Raw genomic sequence first — 23601 nt, 5'->3', positions numbered from 1 at the left:
TTACATTTGCACTCTGCAAGCTAGTCTGGCACCTTATTCAATAATTAATTGAGCAAGAGACAAAGAAAGACAAACCAAGAAAAGCTTAATAACATAAAAAAAAACGAGCGTTGTTTTAATTATTGTTACCTATAGATCTATTCCTTTCTATATTATTTCCTTAACTCTAGTGACACAGCCTGTTTCTAATTGGTGCAGAAAGCACCTTCTTTAACAATTCCCCCCTCCTTTTTCTTGTCTTTACCGTGGCTCCAGAACTAAACAGCTAGTTCTGTCTAAAAGAAGAACAACATTTAGAATGTAGTGGTTCAGTGATAATCCAAACCACTCTTAGGAGTTTGATTTATACACATTAGCTAAATCACAGAATTTGTCAGAGATTAAACAGATGTTTGCACAGCTAGTAACTGGAAGATACCATTCTCACCTCCTAATTAAGTCAGTCTTCTATCACCTAACCTTAAACAAAGCCTTTGAAACAGAACAAGCTCCTACAGATTTTATTGTGGGGTCTCTCTCAATCACAAAATTAAGACATTTAATTTTAAATTGTACTCTAAATGAAACAAAAGAAAACAAAAAACACCCAACAGCAAAAGAATCCATCATCCCCAATAGATGTCAATCACTGGGAATGCAACAGAGTCAAAAATCATGCTATGCAGCTTGGTTTCCAGCACAAACAAATTCATCCACTGTATCCATGAGAAGGAATAAAGAATAACCAAAGCTAGTTAGGCTCCTGTATAACATGTAACAAACGCAGAGCTGTCACTGTTTCAGTTGCCCAGTCTGCTTGAAGAACAAAAGACCAGTTTTTGATGCTCAAGCCTGCCACAGAAACAAGAATGAGTTAAAAGTTTCTCATGAACTAGATCTGACACGTGTTTTAATCTTCTCCAATAGGTAGCCACTATTAGAAAAACTTGTATTTTTAAGCACATTATTTAATATTCTGCTGAACCTTTTTCAGAACAGCACTTTTCCAAATAATGCTCAAAACAGCACAGATGGCAGCAATGAGAAATATCCTTTATCTGGCAATTTGTCTTAAACAGTGACATTCAAAGAAAAACAAAACGCATAATTTTGTCCTTAGAGGATGTTAAAATGAGAAGCTACTTGCCTACTATAACAAATTTGTTTGTGTCACTGTACATTGCAATAAACGTCTAACATTTAGAGTTACTGAAAGTCTCTCCTGAAAGTCATGGGGAATTCATGGGACTTTCATGTCCCACTTAAAAACAAGTGAGAAGAAACATTTTTCAGTTAAGAACACATCTGTGTAACCACTAACTTAGCTTTAAAAATAATTTCTTCAGATGACTCGAGGCAATCCTTCCTCCCCCCAGTCGTCACATCTCTATACACTCTGTATGACACTCCTTCTCACTGAGCAGTCAAACTGCATTCTTCCTTCACCAACCATTTATTTTTCCAGTCCCTAAATCCACATTAGCTTATTATTTCTTCACAAGTCAAAGGAAAGTCTTCTTGAGTTGAAGATTGCAGATATTAACAGGACCAGCATAAAACTGTGATTTGTAGGTTACACATGGAATCATATTCGAAAGATGCTAAAGCAGAATCTGAAACAATCTTTCATTGGTACAAAACATGTTCACCCTGAAATACTGATGTTACGTATTATTCATCCTCAGACCTCCTTATTTTAATTTTATGTAGCAAGCACATACCTTTATTGTGGCATCCTCTGAAGCAGAGACCATAACACTGAAAACTGGATGGAAAATTACTCGAGTGACAGGACTCCTGTGTCCACTCAACGCATACTTCTCTGGAGGACGAGGAATCCATTCTTTAGGGTCTCGTTTTTGACCAAGAGGTCCACCTGATGTAAATTCTTCCTTAGCTTCATTCAGCTTTGATTCTAATTCCATTACCTATGTTTATGGGTTTTAAAGAGACCATTTATTTCTACTCTTACACCAAGATCTAAATCAGCTATAGTGACACCCCAAACACCAACTGGCTCCCAAATCCACAGAAAAGCAAAAATCCACGCCAATTACCAACACTCAATAGCATTGATATTTCTAAAAAATTCAGACCTAAATCAACCACTAATTCCCTTCTCACTTTCACAAGAAAAGTTCTGTCAAATAACATTCATCCAAATACTGTACAAAGTTGCACTAGCAAATAACTCAAAGGGTTTTTTTCTTTATTAATTTTGACGAATGATCGAAGGAAGTTGTAAGCAAAAGGGATCTGACTACTGCAATAATTTTTTGTATTCTTGAGGTGGCACATGTTAGTCAACAGCAGAGAAACTGAAGGTGTAATAACATCCTTGTTATATTAACCTCTAGGACAGATAGGCCTTTATTGTTAGTACACTGATTTTTAAGGCTTTTAATACTCTCTAAACCCACTGAAGCATTACTAAAAAGAGTTTTGTACTGTCCATTTGCAAAAGAGTCACTTGCTCTAATGCACTGGAGTTAATGGTATCTCCCCTTTAATGTAACAGCCCAAAACCCCAGCAGCATAGGTTTTTACCTTCTTTCTAAACCAGTTAAGCTGTCTGGAGACAGCTATTCAATCTTTCTATTCACAAATTGCCTTAAGGCACCTTTTTCCTTTCCAGCTTCAGAAATCGTACATACAATCCATAAACTGAAGTCAAGAAATGTTTATAAATAGGCTGTGAGGATGTTCTTACTAGTACTAAGATGGACAAAACATTTTCTACAACACTGAATTAGTTGTTTGCCCCTACACAAGTCATCCAAATTAATTTTTGAAGTGTTTTCTAAACTCCATGCTTGTCTGAGAAGGAAAACACGTAACACTGTTTAGTGACGAGTGTTTGCTTTTAATTACAACTATTTTATACAAGTAAATTTATCAGACATCTACTTACCTTCTTTTGTAATCTTATAACTGAGGTCCATTTCTTTTCCAGAAGTCCGGCGTACTTCTTATCTAACTCTTCATTCTAGGGGGGAGGAGTGTTTAAGTAAACAAACTCTAGGTCCAAAGCCTCTAGAGTTATTTCTTCAAAAGTAACAAACAGGTCATTTTAACAAAAATCTCTTCACCACAGAAAAAGAAATTGGAGCAAATTAAAAATACAGCAGCAACAGAGATTAACGATGCAAGATCCTGCAAATAAAATCTAGAAACTAGAAATAATCTTCATTACTTGAAAGCTTTTTATTTTTAAGCGTTATGCAATTCTGCGTAAGTTGTGTCCTGTTTTATTACAGGTTTTCCCTTCTCCTGCCCCAGCTAACCCTCATAAAAACAACAGTATATAGCACACATTGACTGCAAGGGCTGAGGCATACAGGACTGGTAATTAGCTTCTAAAAGACAATCTTCTTTTCACATCCACCAACTAGAGCGTTATGAGCTAATGAACTCTTACCTACAACCATTAAGACCGTGTTAGCAGCACTACTTGTTAGCACAATGCATTTTATTTCTCACAGAAACACACCGTGAGCGGCAACCAGCTGCCAGAGCAGGGTTACGTATATTCCATCTCACTTGAAAACCATTTATCTCAAACTAATTCTGAACTTTTTTGAAGACTTAATCATAGTTAACCTCAAATAACCACCATAACATTGCACTGTTTCGTGCCAAAATCTCAAGACAAGCTTGAACTTCTCCCAGCACCTTTACCTTTGTACCTGCAGCATACAGCAGACTACTGAACCTGCTCAACAGAACAACCCCTCTGATACTGGAAAAATCAACACTGATTTTGTAACTCTAATGAAATTCTAATGATGGATAATTTTCTTCCTCTAAATATTTTTCTTCTTTGGGCTCTAGGGAATAACTGGGGAGCTACAACGAACAACTGATGTTATTGCAAAAGCAAGAGGACTACTATTTTTTTTTCCCCCTCTCACCTGTTAACACAAGGAAAAAAGCAACACAAAAACAAGCAGCATCAGAAGCACACAATAGTGTGTGAAATGCTGCACAGCTTCTTCATTCTACATACAAAGTGAAAATCTCATACCAGAATAATTATATTTTTTGTCATTTTATAATCCCACCTAATTCAGATTTTTCATGTAAGAAAGTCATACGGAACCTCTAGTAACTGCATTTTCTATTTCCCTCAAGACAATCTAGCCTATTTAGATCACCTTTTTAACTTTTGGGAAGAGAAAACTTAATTAGGTTGATAGATAGAGCAGATAATGGAATGGTATTAGGATTTTCAATTATAACTACGGTATTCCAATTTGTAATTTCTACTTGTTTATTAGATACTAGGAGCAGACTGAAGAAATTAATTTATACTTCAACCAAGCATTTGGGAAAAAGAACAACACAATAATTATAATAGAGAGTAGGCAAGAATTTATCAGAAGTCATCTCATAGAGGTTTACTCCAGAGAAACAAACTCAAACGAAAAGCACAGCTCTAATAAATGACAACCTAAAAATCATACCAAGGAAGAATCATCTGTTCCAAAGGCAAACCAACAGAATTAAGTTGCATGAAATGACTGGTCCGTGTCAATAGCATCCATACAGCCTGACAAAGTGAACTGTGTACCAGAGCTGACCACCTTCTAGGAACTGTTTAGATCTGCCCTCCTAGTACACCGTTAACCAACTAGTACCCAGCAGTCCCAGGCAGTGATTTAACTACTGACCATCACAAAATGGAGCTCCACCATGTGCTCTGTCTGATAAATACAAAAGACAAAAGCAATCCTGTTTTGTCTTCCTATTTCTAAAACATGACCATGAAAAATCAGCTTCCAAAGTTGCAATCTTATACCATTTCAAGTCTGGTGACAAGAGAACAGCCTTCAGTTTGATTAGTTTGTACTGCAGGAAGTTTACGCTTTTATGCAGAATTCCATGATAAGAATAAGCACAGTTAAGGAAATGAGTTAGTTACAGGGAGGGGAGGAGGGATGTACACAACAACAGGAAACAAATCAAACGTGAAAACAAAATGCATTCCTCCGATCATTGCGAACAAAATAGGTGATCTCAAAAGGTCCTTTCCAAGCTGAACAGACTCCAAAGCTCCCTGCTCAAAGCAAGGTCACCTTGAACAATCGCTCAGGACCACATCCAATGATTATTTTTTGATTTTATGTTAAGACAATAAGCTGTATGAGTATCATCTCCAGTTCTGATTGCATGAGCTAACAGGTAGATAAAGCATGCGCACATTCAGAATAGACACAAATGCTTCAACATTACAAAATCTTTACTTAGAATATAGATGAATAATTTTGTTTGAACTCACCACATCTAACTCAGCTTCCTTTTTAAAAACTGAATAAGCCTCTTCATAGCCATTAGAACGAAGGTAATCTGCTATCGCTCGATTTCTAAAAAAATAAAACCAGTAACAGTATCTTTAGCTATAGTTCTGGATAAGAGTGCAAGGATTGGTTCAATTTTTTTTTTTTTTTTAATCATTACAAAAGCACAATCAACATGTCTTCAGTGCAGTACATTATCTAGAATTATAAGGCTTGTTAAAAACCCAAGCAAATTTCTAGAATACATTCGGTAAACATTTTGCTTCAAGATGTAAACAGCAATACACTTATATCTTAGAATGTATTTCTTATTTTAGGTTTGATGAAGGTGTTGGTTTTTTCTTTTATATTACCAAACACTGGAGTTACTTATCAATCTGTATTGCATATAAAACCTAAAGCAGATACAAAAAAGATGACCATAACTTTGTAGCTTTATCACTGAAAACTGTTCAGAAGAATAGTTTACAGTACTTGAGAGTGCTCACAAAATTTTGCTTCAGTTAAACTCTAATAAAACGAAAATTCTTCCTGTGGCTTTAATCACGTTCTTCCTTCCTATTTGTTCAGTCTCTCCTCAGACACAACTCTACAATTCTACATTCTAGCAGAAATTCCAAATTTCTCCCCATAAACCAAGTATGAGGAAATGTATTGCCTTCCTTTCTGGAGCTAAGCATGGTCTCTGCTCATTCCCTATTTTTATTCATAGGGTTCATTACTTCCATCTCCCCATTAACATATGTAGCCTTTGAAGTTTTGCATAAAACTTCAGAGAATTCCTAAAAAATTATCACATTGAATGTGTGAAAACACCAGAACTTATCCAAATCCAGTGAACAGTTGTGAAAATCAGAAGTTGAAGAGAGCTTCTAACTCTAATTTAAGAAGCTTTATTAAGAAGTACAGCTCACCTAGGACAAGAGTCACAGAAGCTAAGTGATAGCTGTTCCATACTTTTACAAAAGAAAACAAACCCAACCCACGATCTCTAAGTAAATCTATGAAAGTGCATAGCATGCAAGACATTCCCATTCTGACCCCGCTACCCACCACCTGCTCGATTGTGATTTATTAAGCAAACTAAAGCATGGAATTTGACAGCTTATTCCTAGCCTTAAAATCTGGAAAGAATTCCATGTTCAATTGAATTAGTTTAGTTTATTTATTTATTTATTTTTAATTATTCCCTTATTTTAAACACAACATAAGCAAAGATAGATTGTAATCACAGTGCAGCACATTCTCATTAGGTCCTTGTCTTCATTAAGGAATAAAAACCCAAAATGTCATAATTTACTGAGGATAAAAGTAGAATTCACAAATCAGTCTGGAACAAATATTGTAATGCATTTATTATAACCCTTTAATAATTTTGTGACTGAAGTTGAAACAAAAGAGCGGATAATAAATTACAACAAAAATTAAGAATCTATTTTTGATGCCGTTTCCCATCTCTATGACCAAATGCTTGAGCTTGTATAGTAAGAGCACAGAGATCAAAACCATAGTACATGGTACTTGATCAGACCGTGAGCAAAGCCATTCTGTAAAATACAGATGGAAACAAAAGTTTATTCCTAAAGCTTAATGAGACACAAACTTAAAAAATAACTGCAGCTTACAGTTCATCTCGTTGCCTTTGTGACAGCACCATTGTGGCTGTGATGTCAGGTTAACGTGATTCAGCAGTGGCTGCCTCCTCAGGATCTAAAGTCTTAGGAACCCTGGATCCACAATTCAGTCTGCCACAGAGTGGCTTAAACCAGAAATATTACTCCAGATGTGAAATCCGATAGGAAAACCCAGAGGCATTCAACACAGAAGATTCAATCCATCTAGAAGGAAAAGAAAGAGATACTGTTAATTTCGTTTAAATAAGCATTCAGTCACTCTGGGCCGATGAGAAGATGCACCCAGATCACAACACACTGGACAGAGTAAACTGACTGAATTTTTAAATGCCCTTTTATTTTGCTACTCTGAATTATGCCCTTATCGCACATTTGCGATCTCGATTGAGTAGCCTGGAGAGTCTTGCACCCTTTCTTCATTCCTCTTCTTGCTACCGTTGTTCCCCTCAAGACACGGGGAGCTGAAGACACCTCCAGACACGGGGAGCTGAAGACACCTCCAGACACAGCCCACTCCTAGGTTACAGGAGTGCAATGCAAAGAACTCAGCCCTACCTTACACAACCTACTTTTTGCGCTCACTGCCCCTATCAAAGATCCCCAAAGATCCCGCTCCAGGCCACAGCCAGCACCACGCACCCGCAGCTGGCTCCTGCAGCCCACTGCTGGCGTTGCACTGGGCAGCTCCCTAGGATTTACCCGGTGTCTTTGCAGACTACGGCTGTAACTCAGCAGACAAACTTGACAGGTCGGTTAGTTCCCAAGAACGCTGTTCTAAGAAGAGTTTTTGCCCTCTTTTTAATCACGTGGTAATCGAGCTTAGCTTATACACACACACACACACAATTATTTATATAAATACAACCTAGCCCAGGTTTGGAGCACAGCAATTTTTTAAACAGATCTTCAATCTTAACAGAGCAGCACTAATTCCATGGCCCAGAGTTGAGTCTGTCAGAAATGGTGCCCTTCCCAAATGACTGATTCCCCCATCATACAGTATCTTCTGATTCAGTGACGAATTTACTCCTGACACGAACAATTACTAGTAGCTAACTATTCTTAGCGTGCAGACTACTTCAACTTGCCTGTTTTAATCTTAGTCAAGAACGTAGCATTAAAATCATTTTAGCAGCTTTGCTTTTTGATTTCTGCATTGCAGGTACCCTTTTGTAAGGAGCACGATTACGAGAAATGCTGAAGTTGGCATTTTTGCATGCTGGTCAAGAATCTGGATACACAATCATTTACTGAAGCCGTTAAGTTTCACCGAGCAGCTTTTAGCAATGAGATAACGCTATCACGACAGTACAACAAAGACTTCAGGAAATATTGGTTAGGCTTCTACCTAACCACCCTCAGAAAACCCGCTCCCACTGCCTCTCCCCTACTGTTTTTCCACTAGACATACAAGTAAGAGGGCTGTTGTACACAAAAGCCTTTCTTGTATTAAAATGTTAAAGGAAATACTAAGCTAATATCATTATCATCTGCTTATCCATCACAGGAGACCAAGAGTTGGTTTCTAAACCTATCTAGGCTCTGCTGTCTGCTTCCAAGTGGCAGCTGCCTGTACTTCCCTTGCTGGTGGGATTCCCGCATCACCTGCTGTCCACCCTAATAGTGCACTGCAAGCTGTTCAGGGAAGGAGCACTCTGAACAGGCAAGACATTTAATTAGTTTGACCTCTTCCCTAACAGCTCTTTCCGAAACAATTCGGTTGAAAGCCAATAGCACAGGTTCCATCCTTTCAGATACCAGAAGCAAACATTTCATTTTTTCTTGTCCCACATCTTGCTTCCTGACAGGTAAGGTGGCAACTGGTTTTCCATAGATGCATCTTTTTCACTACAAGGTAGGAGCAGAGCACACAGATTCATGGAAATTTAGCTAAGATATACAAAAAACAATACACAAATGATCAGAAGAAGTGCCCTCTAGAGGGCAATGGTGCTATAAATTTAAGTACTGAAAAAAGAGGCTTATAATGGCTGAATCCCTGTAGTTCAGCATGAGCATAGCAACTCTTTGATAACGCTGAGAAGGCCGGAACGAGGCACGCTTCTGTACAGAGGCACTGTTTGAAGCACTGAGCAGCAGAGCACAAACATGAACATCCAAAAATCGCTTGCAGTACTATACACAGCAGGAAAAGCAAAGGGTGTTTTCCGTATTATGAACCACCTCCAACCAGCAAACGCCTTGCACACCCCACATTGGTGCAATAACCCCACGAAAAATGATACCCCAAGATTTCGTTTTGTCATTGCATCTAGCAGATGCAACAATAATTCATGCCCACAACCAACAGCAACTAGGTTTACAAGGTGCTCCTTGACATACCATCTAACGGAATTCTGCCCCAAACAGAAAGGAACCCTAAACTTCTCCTGCTATATCCCCAACAGTGATACTTTGTTGGCTTAAACCTGAACTGCAACAGGGCTTTACCTGCTTCCATTAGCTGCCTTATGAAACATCTGTCATTTGACTAGGATTGTAGCACTGCAGTAGTGAAAAGGAAGTCACGTGGCAGTTAATGTAAATGTACATTAACACATGCAAAACCCTTTCATGAGAAGTAATTCTGAACTCCGGTATTCCATGACATACAGCAGCGCACCCTAGCCACAAGTTTGCCAAAGTAACAGTCAAAGGTAAAATAAGAGATTGTTTGTGTCAAATTGAGTTTCACTACCAGCCTGGGGCAAATGACTGAATCGCCTCCACCCACCGTGTTTATCCTGCAGCTTACAAATAATGGCTACTTAATCTGCTAAAGCCTTAGAAGCCAGAGGATGTCCTGAATGCAGCATTAATACATTTTCTTCAGACCAAGTCACTGATGGTGAATCACAGCACTTCTCTGCAAATATGAGCCTAAAGAAAAAATGAATTAAAAGCTGTAAGTCCTATGAATATGGTAAGTATTTAGCAAGCAATGAGTCTTCGAACCTTTTTGTCTAAAGCCAAGTTGCCCAGCTAGCAGTTACAGGGGAAGCAATTCTTATCTGGCCTAGCTGGTAGTCAACAGGCACTGACAATAAACAACAGTTATTTCTCAACTGCTTTTGAAATATTGCCCGTGTAAAATAGGAAAGCGAGCAGAGATTATGGGACACGTTTACTTCAATGGATGGACAAGGTTGGGGCAGGGTGCGACTGAGCTGGGAGCAGCTGAAGCCCACCTTAGTCTATCCCGCCCAAAACCGGGGCTCATTTAACCAGTGATCATGCCTTCTTCCAGCATCTTCCAACACTACTCACAGACCCTACAGAAACCTTCCCCCTCTCGTGGAGTTCAGCGTTAGAACTTGCCCATCGCACTGTGCTGGGAACAAACATCGAGGCCTCACCACGAGGCTGCTCCAGAGCAGTCCCACGTACTCAAGCTCCAGACTTCACGTACAAGCAGACGATGGTGCAGACACCCGCAAGCACTAGAAGGACACGAGGACACAGATCGCCCTTGTTTGATTACAAGTTACTGCTGTGACGTCAACACGTCCATTTTATACACAACAGAGAGCAGATGAGCACTGTCCACGTGCACTGCCTTCTTGCTTAGCTAGCGAGGGCTGTGACATACAAAGCTCAGGGGAGCAAGACTAACCAGTCCTCCTCCACTGCCTATCGAGGTTTATAGGCACTGCAGCATTACACACACACCTGCAAACAGCCTTAGGAACCAGAGGAAGCAAGTGTTCAACTGGGAGAACCCTTGGGAAAAACACCTATGCATTACCCCTTGTCTGACATCTGTGATTTTTAGTATCAATAACTTATTGTGAATAAGGTGGTGTCGACACAGAAACAGATCTTTTTTTGAAAAAGATGAGTTTTAAATTTGTTCTGTATTAAGTACAGTAAAGAAAGAAATGATTGAGCCTAAATAGAGCCATTCATGGAGTAATAACTACTAATAAAATGCAAAACAGGATGCACCTCTTTTTAACAGCCCCACCTGTATTGCAAAAAAGTTCTAGCTTCTAACTTACAGACATTTCGATTTCATGATTCCATACTGATAGTCAGCATACATGAACACTGAGAAGCAACCTTCTGAAGATGTACAACCTTGCAAAAAACGTGAACTACAAGTATTTTCAGCTAGATCAGCTAGATTTAACCACTTTAAAGTTAGGAGCTAGACCCAGCCAAACGCATAACACTGGAACAGGAATGACATCAAATGTTTGCCTTTTACTCCTCCTAGGAGCACCCTTCTCTTTTCTGGAGTGTACAGGTACCTGGCAGGGAAAGAAACGCAGACATTACCCACTGAAATGTAAGTAGGCTACGTCGTTATGAAACTTCACAACACAAACCAAGCAAAAACTGCACATTACATCCTGCTCAGCTCCATTAGCAGTAGCGTATCCTCAGCGGACAGCTCCATCTTGTTTCAACTACTGACATTTCAATAAAGATCACCTTTTATACTAAGGAAAAGACTCACAGGAACGTCTGAACAATACAGATAGAAGACCTAATTCAATCCTTAAGTGCTACAGGACTGAAGAGTGGCACACTGAAGCACAACCCTTCAAAAACCAGAGAAAAGAGCCAACTGTCATCCCAGGTCAGAAATGTTTCCCTACATGAGTTTATCAATAGTTGTATTTTTATTTATTTATTTTATTTTTTTTGAAAGAGCAACAAATTTGGAAGAAAAACCTGAAAAGCAGAAGCCCTCCTTGTAAGAGAACATGGAACCAGCACAGCAGAGGTTCTTTGTTCTCATTAAAAACAAGCGGAAGACCCTCTGCTTCTGCACGTTGAAGAATCACCTCCCATTTCCCTGTATCAATTAGCATCCAGAGATCCCTCAGCTCCAGCACCTGCAGCCTTTGCTGGAGCCCACTGCACTGCCCCAAGACTCACCCAGGAGGCCCAAGGCACACCTTTCGTCCTGCTGAAAGTGCTGAGGCTGAGACTCTGCCTGACACGCATTTAGAGAGGGGCCCACCCTGAAGGTGACTGGAGGCACACCTTGTGCAACTGGGCAGCGCCAGGCACTGACTCCGAGTCTGCTTCAGGTGCGGATTGAACTCGAAGATCTGGGATCGAGCAGGAACCACTCTGCTCCTAGGAGTGACTGATACATCCAATAGTCCTGGTACTGATGTATACCAGCATGGCTCAAGCATTTCCTAGATTACTGGAAAACTGCAAGAACTTAACAAGACAGACCTGCTAAGCACTCCTAAAACGCACCAGTAGCAGGATGAAGCAGGTTCAGCAACACTCGTCAGCCCTCTGAGAGGGGTGCGCAGCAGGGAGTCAGAGCACAGCACCCAACAGGCACAGTCAACGCAACGAAGCAGAAACAAGTCACTTCCAGGCGAGGGATCCTCCCAATTCCCCTCACCTCATGATACACCCTGCCAACAAAGAGTAAGTCACAGTTCATGGTACTTCTATGAGTGTTTATTCTTGCTTTAGAAGACACTCAGATATTATTTTCCATAGGTGTTCTCCAAATATAATTGAGAAAAAGACTGTGGAAAAAAAATTAAGAAATTAACCCTTGAGTTTTATAATCTTAACTTGCCAAAAAATAGTCATTTGCCTAACCTAGCATCAAGCAAGAGCAAAGTTATTGCAATTAAGATTCCTACAACTGCCCATTCTGTACTCCTAAAAATCAAATTCAGTCTGTAAATTACTTCCAACAAATCCTTACATTTTTGCTTATCGAAGTACACTGGATGCTAAACAGAACTAAGATTTGTTTTGAATATATGTGCCTGATAAAGATGCCGTGCCCTGGATTTGGCATATTCAGCTTTGACCTACTTCAAGCTGATCGCCCACTTTACAAAGCCACAAAAACTAAACAGAAGCACTGAAGCATGCTTTAAGACAGATTGCTTTTATTTATTTTTTTATTTTTTATTATTTTTTCTAAATCAAAACGAACCTGTCACCTTAGTTTTATCTATTGAAAGTGTCTCTGGTCTTAACCCCTGACTTACTGCTTGCTGCTATTAATTACTGCACAGATACCCTAGCTCAAACTAAATTGATCTCCCACATATTTTAGGGAAGGTGAAAGTTGCCTTATTTTTCTGTTTCATCTAAACCATTTGTTTTGTTATTACAACTTTGTTTAACAACAGTAATAATTCAGCGTTACATCTTTGATCTGAAGGTTTTATCTCTACATAGTAGGGCCCCATTCAACTCTTCCAATGCATTTATTGATTGTACTACGACAAAACTGGAGCTGCAAATACAGAGGTCAAAGAGACCACCAGTGACTTGTTATCAACTCATGGTGTAAATTACATCCTCACTAGGATGCTGCATTGGTCCCTGCAAGGTGTTAGTTTGGTCAGGGATTTAGCATCCCAGCAAGACTGAAAGCTTTTTTCCTCCCGGCTGCGTTGCCTGAAGGGTGGCCCCAGACAAGAACTGCGCTCACCCACAGCAGCTGCCAGCCCGCAGCCCCCCAGCCTGGGGGCTCCTCCACAACCCTGTCACAAGCCAGGTGTTTCACATCTAGTTCCTGGGAAGTCCTTCCACATTCAAGCGTTTTCACAAATGTAGCACAAGATACATTCGTGTGCAGATACCAAACAGTGAAACTGCAACTGACCTTATCATCTTCCTTAGTATTTCATTAGCAAGATCAGTTCAAAGTTCTCCACTGTCCTTCCTTTACTTGCATCAAGCGTGTCAAAAGTACTGCTTACGGTCAACAAAATCAGTGAAATGCCTCAATTGCCTGACAACATCCATTTCTGCTCTTCAGAAAAAGCTACAGGAAAAATTACTCCAGATTGAGGTATGATGTGATATATGATCCACCTACACTGCAGATTAGCACTGTAAGAAGAAGTGATTGTTTAAGTTAGGAACAAGGTATACACCAGTAAACATTAAATATGTAAATAGCAAATAACAGCTGTCAAGCTCCCCTTCTATTCCAGAGACACGCTTGTTTTGCTAGAATCACAGGCATGCCCCAGCAGCACAGTGAGCCCCAGCCCACCATGCCCTAGGACGTGACCTCCTCTCCCCGCAGCAAACCCACCTGCATCAACGCCTCGTCAGGCAGCAGGGCTCTACCACCGCAGCAATGAGCTCTAACAAAATCCAGACAAGCAGTAAGGAGTGACATACAGCCAGCAGAAAAGCTATTCCAAGTTCATCATGAATCAGTATTTCTTGCATACATTTGTAGGCTCTAACCATCTAATCTTCAAAACAAAAACCAACACCTCGCTAAAGCCACACAAAGTAATGTAGAGAAAAACCTCTTCTAAGGCCTTTTGAACTCTCAGAAGTGTAATTTTATAGGCTTCTTTCATGGCCTGAGTTACTCTGATCAAGACACCTTCCACTGTCAGGAAACTTCATCAGCCCTACAACGAACGCCTCCAGGAGCGCTGCTCATCTGCAATGGAAGCCATTGGCCTTAAGTCCGCAAACACTTCTCCTGCCTCCTGCAATTCCCACAGGCATGTTAATCCCTTCTGTATTTTATGGTTTCTCTCATCTATTTCGGAATTTCTACAAATTAAATCGTGAAAGCCGGTGTCAGCGTCACCCCTTGGTTGGTACCAGCAGCACAGTTACACGGGGCGGCTCCCCCCAGCTCCCCCTGCGGCTGTCTGGGAACCGAGCAACTGGTGCTGATCTGGGCTTACAGCTTCAGAGCTCCTAGATTTTTAGACTGTTCACATCTAAATGACTGCAAATTAAGGTTTTAATTCAAAGCTAAATTTCCAACGACCTGTGTAAAACCTTCAACTAGCCTTATGTCCAGCTACGTGCTCTCAACCTGCAAGCAGTTTCTCTAACACTGTCTACTGTCTTGAGAAGATGTGTTAGCCAGAGGAAAATTCCTTGTTTTCTTCATTAACATTCTAGTTAATGTATCTAAATCCTACTTTGTCTGGCTAGCTTCCTCTCTTTGGCTATTTTTCCAATCCTGGTGAAAGGCAAGTTACTTATAAAGTGGTAGAAGAGATGAGAACCACCAAAAGACTAATTTAATTGATAGGATGCGACATAAATTCGCTAATTCTTTCTAGTTGGGATTAATTATTTATGCATTATTAAAATAGAAACTCTCCTTGCATTGTCAGCTTACTACATGGCAGGCACGTCAGATCCTTACAAAGCTTTTCAACAGTGTATCCCCTTTGCTAACACATTAACAAAAAGGGGCTATTGGTAAGTATTTGCTGGCAGCTAGTTACAAACTCTTAGGGTAGATCTTTAATTGTTCTTGTATACCTCTATATTATACTGCTGGATTACGTTAACAAGTATATAAAACCACTTCTTTTTAATCTAGACCAGCTCTAACAGGCTGATTTTGTTCTAAAACCAGTAAGCAAAAAGCTGCTTTATCAAACTCAAGCCACAGAGCACTCCCCACAAATGAACTCTAGGAACAAACTCCATCGAACCTGCTGTTTAAATACTGACCTAATTAAAAGTGAGGTAATAACCGTATTTCTTGGGCATAATAATTATGACCTGAAAAAGGTTTCTTAGAAGAAACCTCCTTCTGTCTCCACCTCTTGGGAGGAAAGAAAAATGGTAACAGCAAGCATCCAGCTCCATTTCCCCCCTTAACTCTCACCCCAGTTACAGCAGAAAAGCACACAAGAGAATAGCCAGATGGTTGTTCCTACAGCGTGGCAAACACACCTTATCCTAGAAAAGGTTAGAATTAATCACCTGCTAAGCCGGCCGGGATGAGCATAAGAACACAAAAAAGCTACTCATTTATAAGCGGGGCTGATCGTTTTTCTACTTTTCACCCCACAGCTAGCTGAAGGATCTTCTCTTTGGCATCCTTCAGCTTCGTCTACGTCAGAGCTCAAGTTTAGAGTCCACTCCATGTAATCTTCGGTAGAAGACATGGTAGAGGACTGTCTAAGGATGTTAGAAACCATTCTATTTCTAGCTTGCCTGCTCAGTTCTGCTTGAAAATTCAGGTAAATTTAGCTATCAATAAATGAACAGCCTGGGGAGAAAAAAAAGGGGGGGGAGCAGGCTGCAGTTGAAAAAGTAAACTTCAAAATACGTGAAAAGGTTTTGGAGCTAGAACTCTGTGCTGTTGTTCAGCATACTATTATAGTGATAGCAAGGAATTATGTCACAAAATAAGTTTTAAACTCCTGTTCTTCCCCCCTGGGTTTTCACTGAATATCAATGGAAACCTGAAAGGCTGACCTAAAGGTCAGAGAAAGGTTAGTGAAATTTTCAGCCTGGGGGGGAAGAGAGGAGGAGAGCTGAAGAATTACAACTGGCTTAAGTACTGCAAGCTGTTCCACTCAATTTACTTGGAGGAACCCACAATACATAACGTGGTTTATCTGGATAACTCCAGCAAAAGAAAAAAATCTGATTTTTTTGTTTGGTCAAGCGGTACACATACACTGTAGGATAACAATTCTGGAACGCTGCACTTACGGGACTTGGTCTTAGCCCCCAGGAGAAGAGCGTACGTCCTCAGAACCATTCTTCACAGTGGGCAGCAGCTGTGCACTGGATGTGAATTCTGCTCTTTTCCATTCTCCCCCCCACCCATTTCTTAAAGTGCTGAGTAGCAGACTTGCAACTGTCAAGCAATTTACAGAAATACAGCCAAATTTTAAGATTTCGTTATTAACCTGCCTGTTATACTAGAAAGGTGATGCTGAGAAAAATGGTTGTGAAGTGACTAAGTTTATATATAAGCATCTGGAAGGAAAGTTGGAGGAACCCTCATGTTAAAGCTCTAGAAGCAGCAGAAGGTTAAAACCACAAAAAAAAATCCAAAATCGGTGCAGAGCAAACACCCCATCCTCCGCTCACGAGCATGCTCCGTTCCATCCGTTAGCCATGTTCCAAGCTTATCGACCCAGAACGGCTCCACCTGACAAGTACAGAGAAAAGAACCACAAACCTAGCTGTTGTACACACCTCGTATCCTGTTATGAGAAGAGTTGAATCTTTTGTGATGCTGGTACCCAGAGGAACGAAAATGAGGTTCCTGCAGAAGGCGCCTGACGGTTCCTACAGCCCGTCTGCCCTACACCTCCTGCACGTCCACCTGGGAGCCCCACGCACCCCCTGCACTCGCTGTCCCGCGGAGCTGCCTCCCCTCAGCTACGAGAGCTCCAGAGCTCCTCTCTGAAGCTTTCCCCCATCTAGTCTCTGCTCGTTGCCTACAAACCCAGCTGAGCGAGAACCAAAGACTTCCACCACCGCTGATTTGATAGACACCATCTGCTTCAAAACATATACATGCACTCATGTTAATGACATCCTCCCCTTAATAGTCTGTAAAGACACCGGCATTTAAATAAACCAAATTGTTTATCCGATCTTTTTGTCACCCCCAAAAGCCCCCCAGGTGAATTAAGCACAAGGCAAGCCGTCAGCGCTCTCTTTAAGGAAGACACACTCCCTTACAGACACACTCCCTTACCTACAGCTGACAGTTTGCTAACTGATTTTCCTGCAGACTTAAAGAGGGATAAACTTAACACCTCTGCTTTAGCATTAAGAAAAACAACACAACCAATGAAAGCAGAGGCAATCTGGAGAGGGGGAGAAAAAAAGACTCATCTAATTAAGCCAAGAGAACGTAGATTTTCCCGAACAATGGGAACAATTAACGCTGCTAGGAGAGGCAAGGTATACGCCATCTCAGTCATGAAGGCCACTGCTATCTCAGAGGGACGGCAGGCTGACATAAAACCTGTTACCTTTAGCCCTGCCTCAGCTGACTCACCAGCAAGCTGGGAGACCGAGAGGTGCTTCAGAGAAGCCTGCCTCTGAACTCCCGGCGCAGGGACCTGCTTAACAACAGATCTGAGAAAATTACAGAACACGTTTGCTGCAGCACCACCTATAAACCTCAAGCACAATGGGTTGTCCCGTAACTGGAAATATCTTTTGAGGACTAGTTACAAACAGCTCCTCCAGAACCAACGGAATCACAACCACTAAGACGTGCTTATTATATTCATTTAAGCACAATCCTTACCCAAAAGTCCATAAGCAGCCAAATCAAACTACTGGGCTAAGAACCGTACTAGTAAGGAAGAAAGGACTAAACTACTTCCAAAGCTAACAAGTGCTTTGAATTTATAATGCTGATTTTTATACACATAGCTGAGCATGCCTAAGTGCACTTGCTGCTGCTTGGTATGACAACGCTGTGCTCGCTGGGCTTGGAAGAGGCCCCTGTGCTTACAGCACTGAGGAAATGGATCAGAGCAGGAACAAACACACTCACCTTGTAAGCAACATTTCCCTTTGAAATTGAACAGTCCACGCCAGCACAAAGCAGTACAATAGTTAACTGGCATGGAAAACACCTAAGAGCAAGGTAGACTAAGTCATCACGTGCGTAATCCCTACAGAGAAGGCGTAAGGTAAAACAGCACAGAACGAGCTTTTACATGTGCTGAATTGGACAGGCACTGATAGTCAAGACTGAGCCCTGCCTTAATGAGTATTAAGAAAAACCCTTCTTCAAACAAGTTAGATAAGCACATTTGCTGGGGTAGACGTGCAGGATCTAGCAAGTATTAGATTAAAACCAGATCTGAGGTATTCATTTCACACTGAACACGTAACTTACAGGCTAAAACGTCTTGTTCGGATACACAGATATAGTGAGATGATTTGCCTAGCAGAAGGTAAGAAATCATGGTTCTTTCAAACGTTTCTGGAATGCGATACTCAAAAGGCTCAAAACATTGTAGGAATGAAGAAGAACATTGTTCTGAAATAACTGTAGCTGTGTTATGTCAGCTGGTGCCCTCAGCCTAAGTGTCTATTTTTCATGTGTTACAGCTCAGATCCAACCACTGGATTGTCAGCAGTGGCACAAACCTTCCACGGGCACTCCTGCCAGCTCAGACAGCAGTTACAGCAAGAATCCTGAAGAAATAACTTCACGTGCTCCAGAACTAGTTTTAGGCGGGTCAGGATTATTTACTAGTGTAAATGGCCATTTTATAAATCTACACTGAGGTGTAGCCTACTCTGTCAAGCAGATCAAAAGACAAAGTAACATCAGCCATTAATGAACACCTGTACTCACAACACCCAAAAGCCCCATTAGGAACCTCACTCCCCTTCCGCCACATAATGAAGTAGCTCCCAAGAAAGCCATTCAACCCAGGCAATGCTTAAGCAACTGACTTTTTTTTTTTGTTAGAGCAGAAAGGTTCTTCTGCCAATGACAACTATGGCTTATAGAAAGGAAAAGTAGGAGAATGAAGAGAACAGTAGTAACTTTATTAATAATCTGCATTTATAGACAGCCCATAGCTTACCACATCGCTACAATAAACCTGGCAGAAGAAACCCAGGAGCATTTTGATTAGCACGTGGCTCTGGTACTTGGGAAAGGTCTTCAATTGCTATCACCAGTTACATACTACAGGCTGGGGGAAAAATATGAAATCTGAAATTGTTATTTGTTATTATTAACTGATTTTTTTATTGTCCTCTTGATTTCATATATTAAGCGTAAGCAGCTCTTCTTTTCAGGCTGGGTACTATTTCACTCTTCAGTTCAAAGGAATTTCAACACACAACTCCCAGTCTTTGCCTTCAGTTTGGAAGACAGGCCTGAAGTTCAAAAAATAGGGGAAAGCTGACTGAAATGGAACCATTTAAAAGCTGCTCCTTTTCATACTAGAGTACTTCAGGCCATTCCCGTTCATGAATCCTAGAAGCAGCCACAGGGGTTTGTAAATAAACTTTGTAACAGACATGCCCAGTAGGGTTCAGAGCCATAGAGCTCCTCCAGCTATTGTCTGCCCAGAATATCTTACAAGAGGTCACAAACACATCACAATCAGCCCCAGAGTTTGTGAATATAACAAGGTTTAAGTGTCGGTAAGACGATCAACAGAAGGTAATTCAGAAGTTGCCCCATCTCTAGCAGGCTCACCAGACAAAAAAGTTGAGAGCAGACAAAGAATACAAACCGAGCACTCAAGGCTGGGTGGAGCACAGGAAATAGTATAGGCTGAAGAGTCAGCCATAAGGGCAGGACAGACCTCTCAGCGTCACAAAGGTAAGTGTTAATGTCTTCTTCTTTTGTAGAAGAGAAATTAACCAGTTACTCCCATAGAAGAAAGTAACTGCCATCATTTCGAGGACAAAAAAAATCACCCAAAGTTCTAAGCAGGCAGGTGTTCTATTGCATTCCTCATTGTCCTTACCTTGGATTCATCCATAGACGCAGGCATTTAGCGAACGCATCCATTAAACCCTGTAACATCTACTCCTCTAAGTAAATGAACTTACAGAAAGCCACTATCCCTTAATTTAATTTGGGGCAAGTTAAAGCCAAAAGCAGTTATCAGCTGTGACAACCTACCAGCAAAAACTGGACTCTAGAATTGAGACAGACCCAAGAAAAACAAAACCTCAACCTGCTTCACAATCATCACCTTTACTGTGGTGCTCGTTCTGACCAACGCTGGGTTCAGGTGGGAATGCCACCAGCCACATCTGGAATAGCAGAGCACTTCTAAAAGCAGTCCTTTCTAGGTGCTCCAGCTGATCCCTATTGTATTCCCCAATCCTTTGTTCTAATGCCTTTCCGACACAACTTTAAGTCTGAACGCTGGTATGACCCCAGGATGCAAGGCCAGCCGAGAGCACAGCATGGGTCTCACAGAGCCGCCTCGTTCACAAGGGCCTCCAAAGCCCTGAGACGTTATTTTGTATGAGCCTGGCACATGGAGGGCAGTGTAACCAGCTCCCTGTACTAGCAGGGGTTGCCTGCCCTACCGTGGGCACCAGAGAGAGCAGGGATGCTTTTTGTGTGTGTGTGTCCACCCAAAACCAAATCTAACCAAGAAGTTATGTGAACGCCACCACTAGGCAACAATACAAGGGTTCTCTAAAACCAAGGGAATCTCGTGTGTAAAACGCCCATGCAAAAATTACAACTCTTATCTGAAGCGTAAATAAAAAAATCAACAAGTGAATATCTACATCGATATATTGAAACGGATACCAGACAAAAAACCTGGCTTTGCAACAGTGACTGGTCACTTCTCACTGCCAGCCAAATCAAGATCCACCCTGCAGAAAAATAAGCCTCAAAACAGAATGTGAGATTTGTTTCGTTTCAGAAGGTTCCTGCACCATTAGATTCTTCCCTAAAGAGACTTCATTGTTACGGCAATTAGTATTCCTCCACCCCAGCAAAACGCAAGCAAAGGGAAAAAAAAAAAAAAAAAAAAAAGCTATGAAAGGGTAATCTAGCCATTTCGCAGCTTTGCCTCCTTACTCCACCCAGTCTCTTCTCTGCTCAATGGCTGCACACAGCATCCACAAACATGGCCAAATCAAAAGAAACACACAAAAATGAGAACCCTGAGAACAAGCTGGAGATTTGCAATAAATCTTTCTGTTAGAAAATATTTTCTTTGTTTAGTTCCCTACCATGATCTTCCCATTTAATAAAATGACTCCACGGGCAAATAACATTTTGATAGCAGACCCTCCCTCTTCTGCAAACGAGCCGAATGCTGCACAATCATTTACGGACCGATCACCACCGAACACAGGTTCTTTAACCCCCACCTCCTCACGCTGTATAAACAATACCGCCAGAGAAATACATACGTGAAGGGGTCTCCGCATCAATACAGAATTCGGCCAGGTCCATACGCCCCAACATTCATTTGCAGTAAAATAGCGATTATTAACGATTTTTAATATACCTTCAGTAACCTTCCAGCACCCCCCGGTCAGGTAATTCATTATGAATTGACTTGACCTGCAGCGACCAAGCCCTCTGCTGCAGCACCACCAGCAAGGCAATTTTACCAGGGATACTACGGCAAAGAAAGGGAAGCTATCGCCTCGTCGTTGGTATTAAAGGTCAAGTTTAATCGCATCCACCTTGAACAACAAAAAAAAAACCCACCCACAGGACAGAGCAACCCTAAACTTTTTTCAGGGAGGCACCACTCCCACCCCCGACTCCCACCAGAAGCCTGCTGCCGAACAAAACCTCGAGCGGGGCCGTGAGCGGGGCGATGCGGCCGCCCGGGCTGCCAGCAGAAGGCTTCCCGGGCAGCTCGATGCGGCGCCGGGCTGCGATCTGACCCCCGCAGGAGATTACACCTCCCTCCCCCGTTGTGCTGCAGCTGGCTCTGAAGGTCTGAGCCGCCTCCTATCTGCGCGCTCCCCGCGAGAGCGCCGCAGGAAAACAGGCTGGATGCGAGCGGCTCCTCAAATCCCCCCGGCCGCTCCGCTATCGAGCCTCGTTTGGTTTGGTTTGGTTTGGTTTCGTTTGGTTTTGTTTGCCCTGCCGCAGCCGGCTCGGGAGGCGCGGGCCAGCGTCTGGCAACGCCTGCGGTGCCGCGGAGGGGCCGGGAGATAAGGACGGGAGCGAACCCTGGGAGAGGAGCTGGGGGGGGGGGGGGGGTGAGGCCGCCCGGCACCCCCCGGCGCGCACCCCTCGCCCCGCGTTATTTTGTTATTTTGTGATTTTTTTCCCCGTTTTCCTCGCCCGGCCCCGCGCCTCTCCCCGGCATCTTGCTAAGTCACCCGCGGAGCCGGGCGGCCTGCAGGCGGGGCGGGGAAGGACGAGGCAGCCGCGGGCGGGGGCACCGGGGCCGCTCTCCCCCCCCCCCCCCCTTTCCCCTCCCGGCCTCCCCCCCCCCTCCCCGCTCCCCGTTTTCCTGCCAAGTCACCGGCAGCGCGGCGGGGCCGAGCCCCGGGAGCGGCCGCTGTGTCCGGGCGGGCCGCGGGCCGGGCGGGGCGGGCGGCGAGGGCAGGGAGCGGGGAGCAGCGCCCCCCCCACCCCCCCCCCTCACAGCCCCATCCTCGGCCCCCGGCCCCGCCGCCCCCCAGGGCCCGGCCCCCGCCCGGCCGCCCCCCGCCGCCGGCCTCCCCCCGCCTCCTCCCCGCCGCCTCCTCACCGCCGGGCGCGGCCGCCATTTTGAGAGCGAGCGAGAGAAGGAGGCGGGCGGCGCCGGGGGGAGGGGGCGCGGGGGGAGGCGGGCGGCCCGCGGGGAGCCGGGAGGCCTCGGGCCGGGGCTGCGCGGCCGGGACGGGCCCGCGGGGCGGCGGCGGCGGCGGCCGGGAGGGGAACGGGGACGGGACGGGGACGGGACGGGGACGGGAGAGCCGCGGCGCCCGCCTTACCCGAGCCGCCGCTCGGCTCCGCCTCGCTCTGCTGCCTGCGGCCGGCGCCGCCCGCCTGTCCCGAGCGGCGGCGGGGGGCGGGGGGCGCGGGGCGCTGGGCGCTGGCTCCGCTCCGCGTCTGTCAGAGCCGCCCCGGCCGCCAGCAGGGAGGGAGGGAGCGGCGCGGCCCCGCCGCGGCTCTGCGCATGTGCGGGGCGGGGGCGGGGGCGGCCGCCCGCCTCCATCTTGGGCGGCGGAGGCGCAGCGCGCCCGGCCCGGCATGCCCCGCGCCGCTCCCGGCAGCCTCCGCGCCCGCCCCGCCGCGGCCTGAGCGGGGCCCGGGAACGGCCCCGGCCCGGCCCCCGCCCCTGAGGCGTTTTCTCGGTGTCCGCGCTGCTCAGGCGGCGGCTGAGGGCGGCTGAAGCCCCGCGCCCAGACGAAGCGGCTGAGAGAGGACAAGGCAGAGTCCCAGGGACATCGCCACCGCCTCCCCCAGCGGTCAGCTGGCGGCGCGGAGTTAAACAACTGCGCCTCAGAAGCCAAATTCCCCCCTCAAGATTTTCGTTTTGCAG

General features: G+C 43.8%; 1 protein-coding gene across 2 annotated transcripts in view; it reads right to left on the bottom strand.

The window, feature by feature from the left end:
* PAFAH1B1 (platelet activating factor acetylhydrolase 1b regulatory subunit 1) overlaps positions 1-23235 on the bottom strand; it is a 30515-nt gene extending 7280 nt beyond the window's left edge. Inside the window, exons 1-5 of one of the 2 annotated variants that reach the window (XM_084299575.1) lie at positions 23051-23235; positions 6902-7114; positions 5258-5342; positions 2891-2965; positions 1701-1907 (exon numbers count right to left, since the gene is read on the bottom strand). In XM_084299575.1, the coding sequence (XP_084155701.1) occupies positions 1701-1907; positions 2891-2965; positions 5258-5342; positions 6902-6933 (399 nt within the window). In that variant the 5' untranslated portion in view covers positions 6934-7114; positions 23051-23235. Of the gene's footprint in view, positions 1-1700; positions 1908-2890; positions 2966-5257; positions 5343-6901; positions 7115-22824; positions 22875-23050 lie in introns of those variants that run through there. The other variant, XM_084299576.1, reaches the window with a different exon arrangement.
* Positions 23236-23601: the final 366 nt, after the last annotated feature.

This window comes from Netta rufina (assembly GCF_964035555.1).
Source record: "Netta rufina genome assembly, chromosome: 21".
In the NCBI taxonomy this organism is placed as follows: Eukaryota; Metazoa; Chordata; class Aves; order Anseriformes; family Anatidae; genus Netta; species Netta rufina.
The sequence above is the reverse complement of the archived record's forward strand: the minus strand, read 5'-3'. Positions and strand labels throughout refer to the sequence as shown.